At 35.6% G+C, this 18,152-nt stretch overlaps 1 protein-coding gene across 3 annotated transcripts in view; it reads left to right on the top strand.

Annotated features, from left to right (window-relative positions):
* The window catches only part of LOC102519496 (UDP-glucuronosyltransferase 2A1), a 48,628-nt gene that overhangs the window by 16,649 nt on the left and 13,827 nt on the right, over nt 1-18,152 (top strand). The window contains exon 1 of one of the 3 annotated variants that reach the window (XM_006188664.3): nt 10,318-11,082. The exons of the other annotated variants lie outside the window; for them this stretch is intronic. Coding sequence (XP_006188726.1) covers nt 10,359-11,082 — 724 coding nt within the window. The 5' untranslated portion in view covers nt 10,318-10,358. Of the gene's footprint in view, nt 1-10,317; nt 11,083-18,152 lie in introns of those variants that run through there. 3 annotated transcript variants of the gene reach the window in all.

Here is an 18,152-nt window from a genome sequence, read left to right on the forward strand (position 1 = left end):
GCAGTGAGGGTGAGAACCAACAGGATCCCTGGAGGAAAAGCATTTCAGGTGTAGATAAGAACAAGTGCAAAGACCTGTGTTAAGCCATAGAAGCAGGATTTATGCAAGGATTTACAATAAAGATTTATTGCAACTCGACCTTAATCTAACCTTCCACAAGTAAGATCTCTAATTTTTTTTTCTTTTTTTTTTTGATTTTGGAATACTCTTTAACCAGTGTTCCATCACTTAAACTTTTAAACATCTTTGTAGAACTGATTTAGAGGGAAGATACTAAACATACCACACGTATAAATGAAACATACAGAAGCTAATTAAAATCTGCACATATCTTTGAAAATATGGTAGAATTTTGAAGGCAAAATTCAGTGGTTTTGTATTTTTTATCATGTAACGTAACTGTATTTTTTCCTGGATTTCAAATTACATAGGCCTCAAAAACATACTTAGCTTTAAATGTAGATGTTATTCACATGATTACTCCCCAAGACATCTGAAATATGTGCTATAATAATCATCACTGAGCATATATGTATCACACACTAACGACTGCGGGTTTGAATGACATAGCAGTCTATATTTCTTAAATAGGGAGCTGCAAAAAGTAAAATAGTGAAAGTTCTCACAAAGCACAAGAGATTCTGCGTTCAAGTTCCACTTGCTAATTCTGTGATCTCAGGCAGATAACTTAAACTCCGAGTCACAGTACATCCTTCTCTTTAAAATGGGGTAATTATTTCACTGTATTACTATTTTTTAATTGAAGTATAGTCAGTTACAATGTGTCAATTTCTGGTGTACAGCAAAGTGACCCAGTCATGCATATATATATATACATATATTTGTTTTCATATTCTTTTTCATTAAAAGTTATTACAAGATATTGGATATGGTTCCCTGTGCTGTACAGAATAATTTTTTTAATCTATTTTTTATATATAGTGGTTAACCTTTGCAAATCTCAAACTCCCAAATTTATCCCTTTCCCCCTTAACCATAGATTGTTTATTATGTCTGTGAGTCTGTTTCTGTTTTGTATTTCACTATATTCTCTAGGATGATCATATGACAGTATATGTATGGCTATTCTGTAGCAACTGAGAAGGATTATACTTATGTTGACTGTCATTTACACCAAACTACATGAGAACTCTGCAGTGACAATGCCCTAATTATACTACCACAGGGCTCTGGTACATAGAGTAGTCAGTAAATATCTATAGAAAACAAATGACCTCTGGGATATACTAAATCTCCTCTCTCAAAGGAAGCCATGACAAATTATATAATGTGTGAAAAAGGCTTTGTGAAACAGAATGTTCCTGATTTCTCATTTTCACAGAATAATAATCTAGTTTCAGAAATCCCACTTATTAAGAGATTAAATATCTTATTTACTTAAAACCTTTACACTCCTCATGTTACTAAACATAGTTAGACAACAAATAACTACCTTGAATATTCTATTTCAAATTGAAGTACATTTTCAAGAAGAATTGGTAAAATCCAATCTGTTTTTTGTTTGCAATTACATTCTTAAAGTATTAGCAACACCTGTTAACCGTAAACTGATACTGAAACAGGGCAGATACCTTGTATTCGATATTATCTTTGAACAAAAGAGATTTCATAACATGTCAAATATCTCTGTGTTCCCTTTTCAATAGCTATTCTTCATTTCTGTGAGAAAAATAAATTAGAAAAATAACATTTAACTGTGGTAAAGAAAAAAATAACACAGATCTGTTTTCAAGGAAACAGAAGTAAGTAACAAGGAAATATCTAATTGCACTGTTTAAAAATCCTGTTGTATTTATCAATGAGAAAATCGTTTATGGATGAAGCAGATAAAAATGATGATCAATTCCATTTTAAATATGCATCTAACTCCTAATGGAACAAGCGTGTCTAGGTATATGCCAGTCATTGTTACTCATATCCAGGAGTGACTCTATTCATCTTTCCCTGGCTGATTGTCCTGTGATATCTTCAAATTGCCCTGAGCTGGATCTCTCCCCCAACCTCAGGGAGATCTGCTGTACATACAGCAAAAGGATAGTTCTCATGTGGGCAGGATTTGGGACCACCCTTTGCTGCAGCTATAGGAAGACCAAGGGCTTGAAAGTTGCAGTGAAAATAGTTAATTCGGTAAGGAAACTGGATGGCCTCATTTTGCCTGTGTCTTTTGGTTTCCTGGTTTGTCTCCATCTTTCCCAGCACACTGCAGATGAGAAAAGGAAAGCCCAGTACTAATTTATGTGCAAGTGTAGCCTACTCTTACCTGTCAGTACCACATGGGCTCCATGTTGGTCCCTCTTTCCCAACTGCTAAATTGTAGATGGATTCCTTAGAACTAAACCTTCCCCTTTCCCGAATTTCCTGGAACTGAGCTGCACTACTCAACATTTTTACATTTGATCCTGGCTACCTTTCTGGATCTAGTATTTTGTTTATTTGCTTCTTTTTCTGTATCCCACTCCCATTCTAATCCCAATTGCCAACCTCTCATCCTTTTCCCAGAAAACTTGGATCTCTCTGTTAATCTGTCTCCATGTAAGCTTTTAATTCCTCCTTACATATCACTTTCCTGCAGTCAGTGCTGTGAGATTTCTAAAATTCTGTATAACCTTTCTTTTGAGATTAAACGTAAATCATAAATTGTACAGCTCATTGCAGTTTTGCGATATAAACCCATCCATGCAAACCAGTACCCAGACCAAAAAGCAAAACATTATTACACTCATAACTCCTTACTGTTCTTCATACCAGTCCCTACAACTCCTGTCTGATGGATCGACTTTCTTGACTTCTGACACCACAGATTAAATTGCCTGATTTAAACTGTGTAAATGAACCACGCATTATGGCTCTTCTGTATTTTGCACCTTCTGCTTAATGTCATGATGTTTATATTTGTTCAAGTTGTTGCATGCAGGTATAGTGTGTTCATTCTCATAGCTATACGGAGTCTAATGTATTAATATACATTTTACTTATCCATTCTACTGTTGGTGGACATGCAGACTATCTTGGTTTTGGCTATTTATGATAAACACTGCTATGAACATTCATGTACACGTCTTTTGGTGAATATATGTGTGCCATACTAGGGGGTGTATACATGAGAGTGGAATTGCTAAGTTGCAGGGCATGTATATGTTTAGCTTTAGAAGATGCTGCTAAATTCTAGTTTTCCAAGGGCTTGTGCCAGTCAATAATCTCATCAGCCATTTCCAGCTGTTCTCCATTCTCATCACCAGTTAGTATTTTCTTTTTGTTCTTTTTTTTATTGTAACCATGCTATTGATGTGCAGTGCTATCTCATTATTATTTTTTACTAAGGGCTAATTGACATTTTCTTAAAAATGCTACCTCAGTGCCCTTTATTCTGTACCTTTCTGCTTCTGCTTCAGCTCATTTCAATTTAACTTAATACAATTCAATACATTCAGTGATGTAAGACAATCTGCCAGGTATTGTCAGATACATAATCTGACACACCCTTGATCCCCTAAGGGAGCTAGTAGAATGTTTCAATAATATGCAATTTACACATTAGTAAATTATATATACATTTATAACAACAATCAGATTAGATATAATAAAAGTTGCCTGAAGAAGTACACTCAAAATTTTACCTTTAGCTTGCATGCATTTTTTCATTACCTATTTATACTTTTACTATTTGTACTTGCTTATTTTACATACATATATATGTTTTCAGATTCTTAAAAAGGTACATACACAATGTGATTTGTGTTATCAAGTGTATACACCTTTGTAACCAACACATCAATCAACCTCTAGGATCCCTACCTAACATAGCTGCTCTCCAGACCTTTTCAGATACTTATCAGACTGAATAACCTCACCACTCAGTTTTCATTCCTTTTATTTACATCCGTTTTTCTTTTTCTTACTGAAATATAGTTGATTAATAATATTATATTAGCTTCAGGTTTATGACACAGTGATTCGAAATATTTATAGATGATATCCCATTTAAAGTTATAAAATAATGGTTTTATTTCCCTGTGCTGTACAATGTATCCTTATTGCTTATTTATTTTATACATAGTAGGTTATATCTCTTAATCCTCTAACCGTATCTTACCCACTTCCCCCTCCCCACTGGTAGTCACTAGTTTGTTCTCTGTATCTGTAAGTCTATTCCTGTTTTGTTGAAGATACATTCATTTTATTTTTTTAAATTCCACATATAAGTAATAAATTAGAGTATTTATTTGCCTTTCTCTGTCTGACATTTCTTGAAGCATAATATCTTCTAGGTCCATTCACGTTCTTGCAAGTGGCAGACTTTCATTCTCTTTTATGCTTGAGTAATATTTCATTGTATACATACACCACATCTTTTTTATCCATTCATCTGCTGATGGACACTTAGGTCACTTCCATAACTTAGCTATTGTAAATAATGCTGCTGTGAACATCAGTATGTATCTTTTTGAGTAAGTATTTTTGTTTTCTTTGAACTTTGGCTTTTTTTTTGGCGGGTTTCTTAATGCATTCTATAATTTTTTTTAACTGTAAAAGTAACATCATCTTGTTGTCACTCATGTTCAGTTTGTGATCCATCAAGCATCCACCACTGGTCTAGTTTTCTATTCAGTGATTCTGCAGCTAATGCCCTTCCTAGATGTACCATCTGTACATCTAAAAGTGAGCGGACTGGACTCCATAGAGGAGGTGTAACCAAGGGAAGAGTGGAGGTGATGCCTGTGATCCCAGCAACTCAGCTGCAGAGAACATGGTAGCAGCAGGGAAGCCAGTGCACAGGACTGACTCCTGCCTCCTGGCAGCAAGGCACTTGCAGCCCCAGCTAACTGGGTGGCAGTAGGAGCTGGGCCTGTGGCTCTGTCCCTCCAGCCATGGAGGAACCCACAACTCCAGCCCCGGCCCCTGCTTTCAGTGGCAGTGCCTGTGAACCCAGCAACCCCAGGCATAGCAGAGGCACCTGTAACCCCCACTTCACCCCATCTTCCCCCTCTCTCTGTGCAAACCAAGCCCCTCTGACATAGGAGACCCCAGACACAGCAGCAGAAGTGCCCATCATCCTGGAACCTCAGGCAGAGAAGCCAGTGACACCAGCAGCAGCAAGGCTCCAGCGACCCAAGAGGCACAAGCAGTGCAAGGAGGGCACCAGGCAACAGCTCTGACAGTTAGTGGAGGGTGGAAAATGCCTACTCAAATATAGTAGAGTAAGAGAAACCAAAAACTTGTGCTATAGTGTCATCTACTGGAAAACAGTAGAAAGACCTTTAATTTCTAACCAGCCAAATCATTAGAATCAAGTTAAAAAAAATTGCTTAAAGAAAAAAGGTGTTTGCTATTTCAAATGTGCCAGCAGAGGAACAACTCATCAAGCATCATGAAGAGCCACAGTAACATTGTACCACTAAGAAAATGACTATTCTCCAGAAACCAAACTTAAAGTCACAGATCTGACAGCTGCAGTTAAAAACCTCAACAAGCTACAAGAAAATTCGGCAAGGCAATTCAGTGAGCTCAGGAATTAAATTATTAAATTAATTAACAGAAAGAATACTTTACATGGGAGATTTAAACTCTAAAAAGAACCAAACAGAAATTCTGGCACTGAAGAATTCAGTAAGCTGGAAGTACCACGTACCCTGATTTTGAATTATATCACAAAACTGAAATAATCAAAACAGCATGGAATTGGCTGAAAAACAGATACATAAATCAATGGAACAGAAGTGAGAGGCCAGAAATAAACCCACACACATATAGACAATTAATTACTGACAAAGGAGCAAAGAACATTCAATGGAGAAAGGATACTCTCTTCAATGAAGAGTGTTAAAATACTGGACAACTACATGCAAAAAAATAAAACTAAAACACTATCTCACATCATACACAAAAGTCAATTCAAAATGGATTAAAGACTTATATGTAAAACATACTATAAAACTCCTAGAAGGAAACATAGACATACTTTTTTGGCATAGGTATTAAAAATATTTTTCTGGATATGTCTCCTCGGGCAAGGGAAACAAAAGCAAAAATAAGACAAGTGGGACTACATTAAACTAAAAAGCTTCTGTATAGCAAAGGCAAATGCCAACAAAATGAAAAGACAACTTACATAATGGGAAAAGATATTTGCAAATCATATATCTGATAAAGAGTTAATATCCAAAATGTATATAAAGAACTCATGTAACTCAGTAACAACAAAAAAGCAGCCAAATTAAAAAATGGGTAGAGAAGCTGAATAGACATACAGATGGCCAACAGGCACATGAAAAGATGCTCAACATTACTAACTATCAAATGCAAATCAAAACCACGAGATATCACCCCACACCTGTTAGAATGGCTGTTATCAAAGAGGGAAGAAATAACAAGTGCTGGTGAGGATGTAGAGAAAAGGGAATCCTCATCAACTGTTAGCAGGAACGTAAATTGGTGCAGCCACCAAGGACAGTATGGTGATTCATCAAAAAATTAAGAATAGAATTACTGCATGATTGAGCCATTCCACTTCTGGTATTTATCCAAAGAATACTTCATAGTCTTTCTGTTTTTTATTCATGAAGAGTACTGGCTAGTTACTTTTTAGAATATCCCTTTTTTTTTTTTTTCCTGGTGTTCTCTGGTGATTAAGGTGAGATTAGGCTTCGTGGATAAGAATACTGCAGAGGCGATCTTGTGTCCCTCACCGCGTGGTGTATCAGAGGTACCTATTATAGATAGAAAGGTATTACTAGTGACCATGTTTTAATCACTGAGTTAAGATGGTGTCTGCCAAGATTCTCCTGATTTTACCCTTTGTAATTAACAAGTATCCTGACAGGAGATACTATGAGACTATGTGAAATACATTAATTACATGTTTGCACATATTTTTGCAATCCTTTACAGTGAAAAACAATATTTACAGAAGGAGTAATGGAAATAGAAAATCACCATTAGGCAAACTCATAGTAATAACTACTGCAGGGTATACAAAAATCTTTATACTTATTTTGCAACTTTTTATGTCTAAAATTATTATTTATTTAAAGATTTAAGATAATTGGAAAATTTTGTTAAAAGAACATAAATGAAGAGCTTAGTTGGGCAGTTTGGGTTACATGAAAAAGGCATAAGCTTTAAAGAGTGAAAAAGGACTTGGAGAAAAGGCATCAAGTAGGCAAAACCAGTAGCTAGAATCAGACATCTTAGTCTATTCTCCATGTCTCTTCATCATTCTATCATATTTCCTATTCCATGTTTTTTTTCTTTTTATTCAGAATGTAATTCTAAATAACATCTTCAGATTTCTCTTTTGCGTCACTGTTTATTTCTACAGTTGTGCTTAATCTACTCTTCAATCTAGCCCTCGAATTTTGAGTTTCATGTATTGAATTCTTAATTTCCAGTAATTCTCTTTGTCTTTTTTAACAGATTTTCACAATTATTCTTTTTAATCCCTTGTTCCTTGCTCATATTTTCAGACTTCTCTTTCATACCCTTAAAAATATTGTACAAGATAACTGTACTTTTTGTCTCAAACAGTAATAATATTTCTAATCATTATGTTAATATTTCTGATTTCTGTTGCTTTCGCTGTTTCTCAGTCATGAGGTCTTGTTTCTTTGCAAAATATTTACCCTGGAATTTTACCTGTGGGAAGCCTTTGAAGCTGGGGTCAAAGTTTCTTCAAAGAGCTTTTCTAATTTGAACTGAAAATCAAATTAGAAAATTTGAAGGTTGACTTTATTAAGAATTCTAAGGGAAGATTTTTTTTATCCACACAAAGCCAAGAAGTTTTCCTTGCTATAAACTTCTCTGTAAGGGAACTCATTTGTAGAAGTGAGGCCAGATCTTGGAAATCTAGCATTATGTGAATGTTATGTGGGTGTAGGGTCTTAGACAAGCCTTGAGACTTTCCTTCTCCCCTCTCCTGCCACTTTACTGTGTATTTCCCAAAGAAACGGCAAGCTTGAACATCAGAATCCCTGCTTTGACTTTGTCTAGGGATTCTGCTGATTTTTCACTTTCTTGCCAAATCAAAAAATGACCTAATTTTATATTTTATCCAAAATTTTAAATGTTTCAGTTTGACATAAGTGAAAATATGCCATACTTTTAAATTTATGCAAATAAATCTTTCCTCATAACCTGAACTCTTAGTTTTCTCATAACGAAATAGCTAGAAATAGCTCTCTAATAACACATACATTGCGAAATCAATTTCTGAGCTGTATTATATATCTTTGCTCGCTCTTTAGCTTTGTTTAAACTGTTTACGGTATTTCATGAACTTTGGCATAGTGAATAGATAAATTTATCAGTCTTTTTTTTAATCACTTCAAGATTATTTACCCTGTATAAAAGAACTTTCACCCTCTAAGATTATAACGTTATCTCAGTTTTCTTCTAGTGGGTTCATGTTCCTGCCCTATCTTCCTATTTTCTGACTCTCTTTTGGACTCTGCTTTTTACCAATTACTGTAAGAACTTATGCAAAGCTTAATTATGCAACACAGTACCACTCTCAATCTTTGATCCTGGATTTATCTTGTCATCTTTTAAGCAAATCTACTCTAGGTTTTCATTTTAGCAAAACAGAAAAACTCTTAACGGATTTGAAATTTCAATACGGCTCTTTCAAATTATTGAAATGAATATAATTTTGTAACTGAATAAACCCCTTGATATAACTATGTTACACTTCGTAGAACACATATATGTTAATATTCTCTTTTATTTCTAAGTGATAATTTTCAACCTGCAAGACTCTTAAAGACTTAGCTAACTCATAATTTCATCATTCCCTTCCTCTACCACGCAACCTCCTTCATGGGCTTTGCCCCTCTTCAGTTCATCTCTCCTTCTTAAGATCCATCTTCCTTATACTTGTGGAATAAGTATTTTTTAACTGGTTTATTTTCTGTAATAATCTGTGAAATCCCTTTGGATTGGAACTGTATCTTACAAGTCTCTTTATGCCCTGTGTATAATATAGAATCTGGCCTATACTAAGTGCTAAACAGCTTGTTGAAGGTATGACATAGCAAGTGATTTGGAGAATAATTGTAATTGGATTGAAAGATGGATGGATGATTGGACACAAAACCTCTACTTCTAAATTTTACCCCTCCTTTGAGATTCACAGGCACACGTAGTCATTAATGTACATACTGCTGGTCGTAAAATCTTCCCATAGCTACTTCTCCCTTAGTGTTTCATGATTTTGCTAGAGTCATTGTCACACTCTGGTTGCTCAAAGTATAAGCCGAGCACTTCCTTGTTAGCTACTGGTCACCTCTCACTTCTCATCAGTCATAAGGCTCTCCTTCTGGGCCCTCCAGTCACAAACCAATATTATATTCTCCCAGCGGCTCTCATCAGATCTTGCTTTCCTAATATTTAATTTTTAACACTTACATATTCTTTTTTCTCTGCAACTCAAATCCTATTTAGTTGCCAAAATAGTTTTATTAAAGGACATAATAATCATTTCCTGAACCTGAATTAAAAATTTGAATGGACACCTTTTCATGAAGATTAAAACTGAACCCAGAGTATAAGATTCAAAACTCTCCAAAGTGTCCTATTTTAACCAATATTTTCCTTTTCTGCCCTGCTCTGTGTTAGCCTCTGCTCCATACACACTGGACTAATAACTGTATACTTAAGTGACCATAACTTATGTATCACTGATTTTTTTCTCCTTTTTGTCCATTCACCTTCAGAATCCATCTTTTGTAAACTTTACTTCTGGACTTAGCTGAAATGTCCCCTCCATTCTGAAGCTTTGTCTGATTTTCTTTACATTGGAGTGACACCGTCTTCTGAGGCCCTGAAATGCTCTACCTTTGTATAATATTGAATAAAGTCCCCCTATTATGATGTGACGTGTGTGTCTTATCCACATACTAACATGTGACCAACCTTATTATAGGACCTACATTTTTGTTTCCCCAAATTACTAATCATTAAGTCCAGTATTATTAAACCTATTATCATTTACTAGACTTACTTAAATGGGTTCTTCTATCATATTTTAAAATTGTCAATGAAAAATATGTTTTATACTTTAACATATTTAAAACAAACTATAATGGTGCAATAACAAACTAAAATAAAGTTACAATTATGTCCTCCAAGATACATAAATATTTTATACCTCCTCCTGAACAAATATCGAATATTGTATATTGCTATGCCCAGTTAAAAACACTGGCAAACATCTCTGCGTGTAAGGGTCATTGCCTAACTCTAGAAGTTAATTTTTAACTTGATAGATATCTAAAGTACCACTTTGCTTCTGTGCCCAGCACATAGTCAACCTCTGCAGAGTAGTGTGTGAGGGGATTGCTGTCATGGTGTCTGAGAAATGGGTTTCAGCAATTCTACTGCTGCAGCTCTGCTTTGCTGGCTGTGGATTCTGCGGGAAGGTCCTGGTGTGGCCCTGTGACATGAGTCATTGGCTCAATCTAAAGGTTACTCTGGAGGAACTCACAGAAAGAGGCCACGAAGTGACTGTGTTGGTGCCTCCACAAAATTTCATCATTGACTCCAAAAAGCCTTCCAAGCTGAACTTCGAGGTGATCCCCATGTCCCAGGACACAGAGACCGCTATAAATACACTAAATGCCTTTTTAGACTTATCTGTTAACATCATGCCATCATTGTCAGCCTGGCAGTCAGCCAAAAAACTGCAGGATTTTCTTTTTCAAGTTACTGGAGATTATAAACTTCTGTGTGAGAGCGTAGTCTACAATCAGTCACTCATGAAGAAGCTCCGGGAAAGCAACTACAACGTTATGATTATCGACCCTATGATACCCTGTGGGGAGCTGATTGCTGAGTTGCTAGAGGTCCCTTTCATGTACACGCTAAGGCTCTTCATGGGTAGCACGATGGAGAAATACTGTGGGAAACTCCCGGCTCCACCCTCCTATGTGCCCGTTGCCATGGCAGGACTAACAGACAGAATGACTTTTCCAGAAAGGATAAAAAATGTAATGCTTTCCATTGTCTTTGACTTCTGGCTCCAGCATCATGACATTCGGTTTTGGGACCAGTTTTACAGTGAAGCATTGGGTAAGAGACTCTACTTTTCACTCTAAAGTACTTAAGAGCAGCAGCTAAGGAGGTCGAAGAAAAGTCTAGGACAATGAAAGGAACATATTTTTAAAACTTGCACTTCCACATAAAAGTCTACGAGTGATAGCCATGAACTGTTATTCAGTAACGAATTGGGAAGGGTTGCCATGGTTACTCTTTCTCTACTGTCATCTCTTTTGGAGGGTACTTCAGCGCTTAAGAGATTGTTAGCAAAACAAAATGAAATATAAAATACACCAATACATGTCAATCCGGTGGAAGATGGATTTTTTTGTTGGATATAAGATATCACAAAAAAGTCTAGTACGCTGAGTTTTTATAGTGGAGGATGTTTGATTTCTTACTGGTCGAAAGATGGTAACATATGTTGAAAGACAAAGATAATCCTTTTGCCTGATTCCAGTAATAAACTGAAACTTGAGCTATATTAACAATGGGACAACAAAGCTGGTATATGATTTAGTCTGAATATTGCTTTACAAATTTTGAGAATCATGGATAATCAGATTCAAAATTGATACCATTCTTCTGTTGGACCTTCTATTCCTATCTTGCTCATGAATCTGGGATGAAACGTCATTAAGTTGGACGTAAACTGCTTCATCATAGCTGTTCTTCCTGAAAAGTTTCTTAGGATGCTTTAGACTTCTTGTGGGAGTATTATACAAAAATCTAAAAAAATCAGATAGAAAACTTAAAATCATTTCCAGCTTGAGGTGTTAAAAAAGAGTTTATTTTTTGCTTCACTAGTTATGTATATTCTATTTTTAGTTGCTTGCCGTTTCTAATAAAGAATGGTTTTGCTTTGCACTTTTCACATATCCGGCTCTTATCTGATTCCATCAACTGAAGTGGGCTTTTACTCCAAGTATTTTTTGAGAGTCATGAAGATGAACTAGCAAACAAAAGATCATATTGGGTGTTCATTGGAAATATTAACTCAGTTACCATCCTTAATACGTTAGTTTGCCAGGGCTGCTACAGCTAACAGACCAGGGGGCATAAACACTAGAAATTAATTTTCTTATTGTCCTGGAAGCTGAAAGTCCAAAACCAAGGTGTTGTCAAGGCTAGTTTCCCTGGAAGTTGATCTCTCTGGCTTGTACATTCCTAGTGTCTCTTCCTCTTCTTGTAAGATCTGTTGTACTGGATTAGGGCCCATTCTTATGACTTCATTTAACTTTAATTACCTCTTTAAAGGACTATCTTCAAATCCAGTCAGACTTTAATCAATTAATGTTAGAGGAACACAGGTCAGTCCATAACACTGATTTTCAATATATACATTGTTTCACAGAACTAATGTTCAAAAAACCCACTTTAAAAATCCTTAGCTTTACACGTGGTTTTAAATTTACACTGCACTGGTTTCACAATACATAATTTAACAACCAGTAAGAACTTTCTGAGTGTAGGCAGTGTCTTACTCTATGGATTTTAGGTTAAAAAGACCAGGACCTTGGCCTCAGTTCTACGCTCAGAAATAAATGCAAGATACAGAATTAGAAATATACTCTGATAATTAGAGACGCTTCCCTAACTCCAATCAATAACTTTCTAGGACATTTGTCATATTATGCATAATTAGAGGAAAGGTAAAAAATTCTGCATGTATACATATTATGAAACAAATGTAGTCTCAGGGTCTATGGCAAATTTTTAACTCTTACATTTAACAGGTTTTTCTTTTACTGTAAATACTTTCATTGAGTTTCATTCCTGTACTCTCTCATGTTCTTTAACGGGCAATTCTGAATGCATTATGAGTATAATTTCATTCTTGATGTCATAATAAAAACAACTAATACAAATGGCTAAAAAATTCAAATGGAACAAAAGTATATATAGTGAATGATAATTGGCTTCACATTTCTCTTATGTAAGACTATTCCTTTTTCTTTTCTTTACATCAAAATATTGTCTATGTAATATTAAACATAAGTATATATAGTTTTTCTTTTTTACCAGTAGTAACAATGACTAAATATTTATCTTTACTTCTTTTTTATCACTTAATGTAGATTTGATATCTTTCCACACAACATTTTAAGATCTACATTATTCCTTATATTGACCTAATAATATTCAATTGAATGGATATAAAAAATCGTTGGACTTTGGTCTAGTGCTGAAAGGTATACTTGGATTGTTCCAGCTCTGGTATTACAAAAAAAAATTGCCCTAAATTTACTGTACCTAAATCTCTGCCGCAATGCCTCCTAAATGTTTTGAACCATTTAGCTTTTATCCTCAGATCTTTTCTTGGGTGACCAGCAGGTATTCCATTTTCTTTTGGGCTGTTAATCCTATTGACCTACAACTGTCCTGGCATTTTAGGGAATTTAAAGCCTTTTTTTCCCCTATAATATGCATTACAGACGTCTTTTTAAGCCCATCAGTTGACTTAGGAATTTTAAACTAATTTATTCCTACATAAAAATATTTTATATATATTTTAAAATATTATGCATGTCCTTTCAGATTTTAGAAAATATAACAAAAAGAAGCAAATAAAATGTAAGTATACAGTTGAAAGAAATAATAAAATAAACTTCTGTATGCCCTATAACCAAGTTGAGAAATAGACTGTTGCCAGTATCTTAGAAACACCCTTCTTCCAGTAGAGCCCACCACCCTGACTTTGGTGAACATTTTCTTGAAAATTTTATGTCTCCCATTGTATATGATTTCCTCAACACTTCATTGTTTAGTTTTTTAATAGTCTACAAATATAGGCATAGATATGCTACTTATGCCTGATACTCTATAGGATGCAATCAAGTGTTTTCTTTCTTTATTTCCTTTTTTATTTTCCTAAAGCTCTATAGACAGTGTTCTGTTGTGTGACAGCACTATGACATTCTGTGTATGGACGACTAGCTGTTTACAACTTCTTAATTTAATGCTGCTATTATGAACTTTCTTGTATACGTCCTCTGTTGTACAAGACCAATAGTATCAATAGGATATAAACTATATATATATATAGTTTGTGTGAGTCTGTGTGTATATGTGTGTGTGTACATATACACACACACACACACACACGTATATTTCCCCCTACTGGGTAATTTTAGACTTTTCTCAAAAAATTATATTCCAACCAAAATTATACAAATTTTTACCTTAACCAACAGGGCATTTTAATCTTCTTTGTAGCACACCCTCACTTAGCGTATCATTGAATGACTTTTATTAGCAGTTGTATTGAGATGTAATTGGCATACCGTAAAGCTCACACATTTTAAGAGTACCGTGATAGTCGGCATGTTTAAAAGTCCAGCGACTATCACCATGCTGTAATTTTACAACACCCCAAAGAAAGGATTTTTTAAGTTCCATCAATCTGGCAGATCTGAAGTTATATCTTAGGTTTTACTTAGATTTCTTTGATTATTACCGAGATTGAGTAACTTTTCATATTTTATGGGCTGTTTCCATTTATTTTTCAGTGAATATCCTGCTCATGTCTTCTGTCCATTTTTTTCTAATGCGTTTGCTTGTGTTTTCATTACTGATTCAGTAAATTCCATATATATTCTAGACAAGCCTTTGTCAGTTTTATGTATTTCAGACATTTTCCTGACAGTTTATGAAGTGCTTCTCTTTCTCTTAAGTATCATATGAAGACTTTCAGGTTTTAAACTTAATAGAGTCAAATTAATTAGCTATTCCTTTCTTTACGCACTTGAGGAAATCCTTTCTTTCTATGAAAGCATAAAGATTTCCTTTCACATTGTCTTCCAAGAGGCTATGTTTCAGTTTTTCCTTTGAAGGTTTTAATCTACTAAATATTTTATTTTTGTGTATGTTGTAGTTTAGGCTCAGTTTCTTTTCTGTTTAACTGTTCACCCTTCTTCCTTCTTCCCTGCCTTGTCTCTACCTCTCTCCTCTCCTCTCTTTCTCCCTACTCTTGCCCAGGGATAATGAGTTGTGTCACTACTATTTATTCAAGGCTTCTTTTCCCTGCTTATCTGCAATGCTTACTCGGTCTTTCAGAAATTTCATTACTTAAGGTTTTGCTTCTATTCATTATTTTACTTGCTTTCTTCTTTATTTGTTCTATTTTTAGCTTTATTAAGATGTAATTGACATATAACTTTGCATAAGTTTTAAGTATACAGTTGATGACTTAAAACACATGTATATATAGCGAAATGTTTACTACAATAATGTTAGCACATCCATCACCTCACATGCTTACTTTTTTTGTGGTGAGAACATTTAGTATTTACTCTTAGCAACCTTCAAGTATATAATACATTATTGTCAATCAGAGTCACCATGCTGAATATTAGATACCCATAACTTACTCATCTAATGACGTAGTCATCTACAGTTTGTACCTCTGACCAACATCAGCCTAATTTCCCCACCCTCCAGTCCCTGGCAACCACCAATCCACTGTTTTTATGAGTTTGGCTTTTTTTTTAATATTCTACATTTAAGTGAGCTCATACAGTATCTGTTTTTCTCTGTCTGGCTTATTTCACGTAGCATAAGTTTCATTCATTTTGTCACAAATGGCAAGATTTCCTGCTTTCTTATGGCTGAATAATATTCCCTTGTATGTGTATACCACATCTTCTTCACCCATTCATCCAAAATTACAATCCATGATCTGTAGCTGGGAGGGGCTGGAGCTGAGTGTAGGACCCTCAGGATCTCTGACACCACAGACAGGAATGTCTTCTGCTGGGACCCTGGGCAGGCAGGTCCGCTAGTGGACTGTAACTGTGTTGAGGTTGGAACTAAGTAGGGAGACCATCAGGGTCTCTGGGGACACAGCCTGGAGTGTCTTCTGCTGGGTCCACATGTTAGCAGGATTGTTCACCCACTGTGGTTGGGAGGAGCAGGAGCCGAGTTTGGCAAGCTTGCCTCTGGGGGCTCCCACAGGGGCTAGGGTAAGTTCATGGGCCACTTCAGGGTCCACAGCTGGGACTGAGGTCTGCATGCTTATTACTCGACATGCAGGCAGCATGACTCCTGCTGGGTTCCTTGGCTTATGGTGTTGGTGGCAGAACAAAGAGAAATGAGCTGTAGCTGAGTTCTCAGGGTACAGAAGTTTTTTCCAAGTCTGCAGCTAGAAACACAGTCTGCAAGTCACTCATCTGGTTGCAAGCCTGCCTTCTCAAAAGTTCTTTCCTCTGTCTTGGACTGCACCCAGATTTCACAGTCTCCTACCTGCAGCCCAAGGCTTGCACAAACACACATTGTCCATGGACAAATATTGAATCGTTGTTGTTGAGGTAGCGATACATCAGGGATAGGTTTTTTGACTATCTTGCAAAAACTGGTTCTTAGTATCTGGAAGGATAATATCCTCTCCCCTTGTATCTCTTTTAGTGTACCTTGATTATTCTTAGCTCTTTGCTCTTCTGTGTAGATTTTAAAATTAAATTTAAAATTCTATAAAAATTGTTGTTTCATGAAACTTGGGATTTTGATATTTTAAAAGGAATTATAAAGAGTCTGTAGATTTATCTGGAGAGAATGGGCGCCTTTATAAATTTTGATTTTCCTGTCAATGAACATGATGGCTCTATTTTTCTATAATGAGTTTCTATAAGACTTTATCATTCTAATCATAACTAGTTTACACAAGCCTGACAGTTATTCAAAAATTGTAAGCCAAAGTATACTTTTAATTATATTTTCTTTTATTCATGCACAGAAATTGCAGTTGCTATTTCATATTCCTTTGTATCCATCATAATGATCAAACTCTCACATTCATTCTACTGATATATCTGTATATTCTTTGGAAATATACAGAGAGTCTCAGCTTATCTGAACAGATACTCAAAAGCAGAGACTCAAGTGGAAATAATCTCAGGAACCAGTGTCTGAGTAGGAACATCTGAACTGTAATTGATGAATTACTGGAGGTTCAGTGTGGACAAATCTGAAAGTTAGAAAAATCCAGTGGGACCCAGTCACAGCGGGGTCCCCACAGTATTGTAAGATTTACCTCCAGGAGCTCAAACAATTTTTGTGCAGTAAATATCAAAGAAAAATCCTTTGCTTCCAGTTAGAGGAGGGGGAAAGGAATCATTTTTAAATAAGCCAGAGTATTCTGTTCTTCTTAGCAAGGTGGGCTGCCAGGGGAAACCAGTTAATCAGAGCATAATGTGCTGGGGTATTATCAGAGCCTAACTGATCTGGAGAAAGAAAAATACAATTCCAGGCCCCCCAGATTACCACATGGGGAAAGGAATATACCCATCTCCAGACCCTCTTTCCCCATGTAAAATGGGGGAAAAATTAGAAATAGTTGTGAAGTTCACAGTCTAGAGGCACAGACTCGGTAAAACACTGAGACCAATCTTAGGACTAGAGAGTGCCTCCCCCTCAACAACTAATCCCCACATTAAAAAAGCCTATTTACAATAATTTTTAATCAATACGTCATGTTTGGCTATCAAGAAAAAATTACAAGACATACCAAAAGACAAAAATATATTTTGAATAGACAGAACAATCATCAGAGCCAGAGACAGCAAGAATATTGTAATTATCAAGACAAGGATTTAAGACAATTCTGATTAATATGCTAAAGGCTCTAATCGATAAAGTAGACCTCATGTAAGAAAAGATGGACTGTGGAAGCAGAGATTTGCAAATCCTAAGAAAAATCAAAAAAGAAGAAGAGATTAAAAAAAAACTGTAACAGAAATGAATTCAAAGATGAAAATTATACTGATACTTCATAGCTGTTTTTAGAGGATAGAAACAGAGGGAATAATTTCTAACTCATTCCATGAGGATAACAGTACCCAAAGGCCAAAACCAGACAAAGACACTACCAGGGAAAAAGCTATAGATAAATATTTCTCAAAAACATAGATGTACAAGTTCTCAATGAAATGCTCGAAAACTGAATCCAACAATATACAGAAAGTATTCTGTTCTGTGAAAGACTGTCAAGAGAATGAAACGACAAGACACACCTGGGAGACAATATTTACAAAAGATGTGTCTGATAGACAACTGTCATCCAAAATGTTTTTAAAAACACTTAAAACTCAAAGAGAAGAAATCATGAA

The sequence above is a fragment of the Camelus ferus genome, chromosome 2 (assembly GCF_009834535.1).
Source record: "Camelus ferus isolate YT-003-E chromosome 2, BCGSAC_Cfer_1.0, whole genome shotgun sequence".
In the NCBI taxonomy this organism is placed as follows: Eukaryota; Metazoa; Chordata; class Mammalia; order Artiodactyla; family Camelidae; genus Camelus; species Camelus ferus.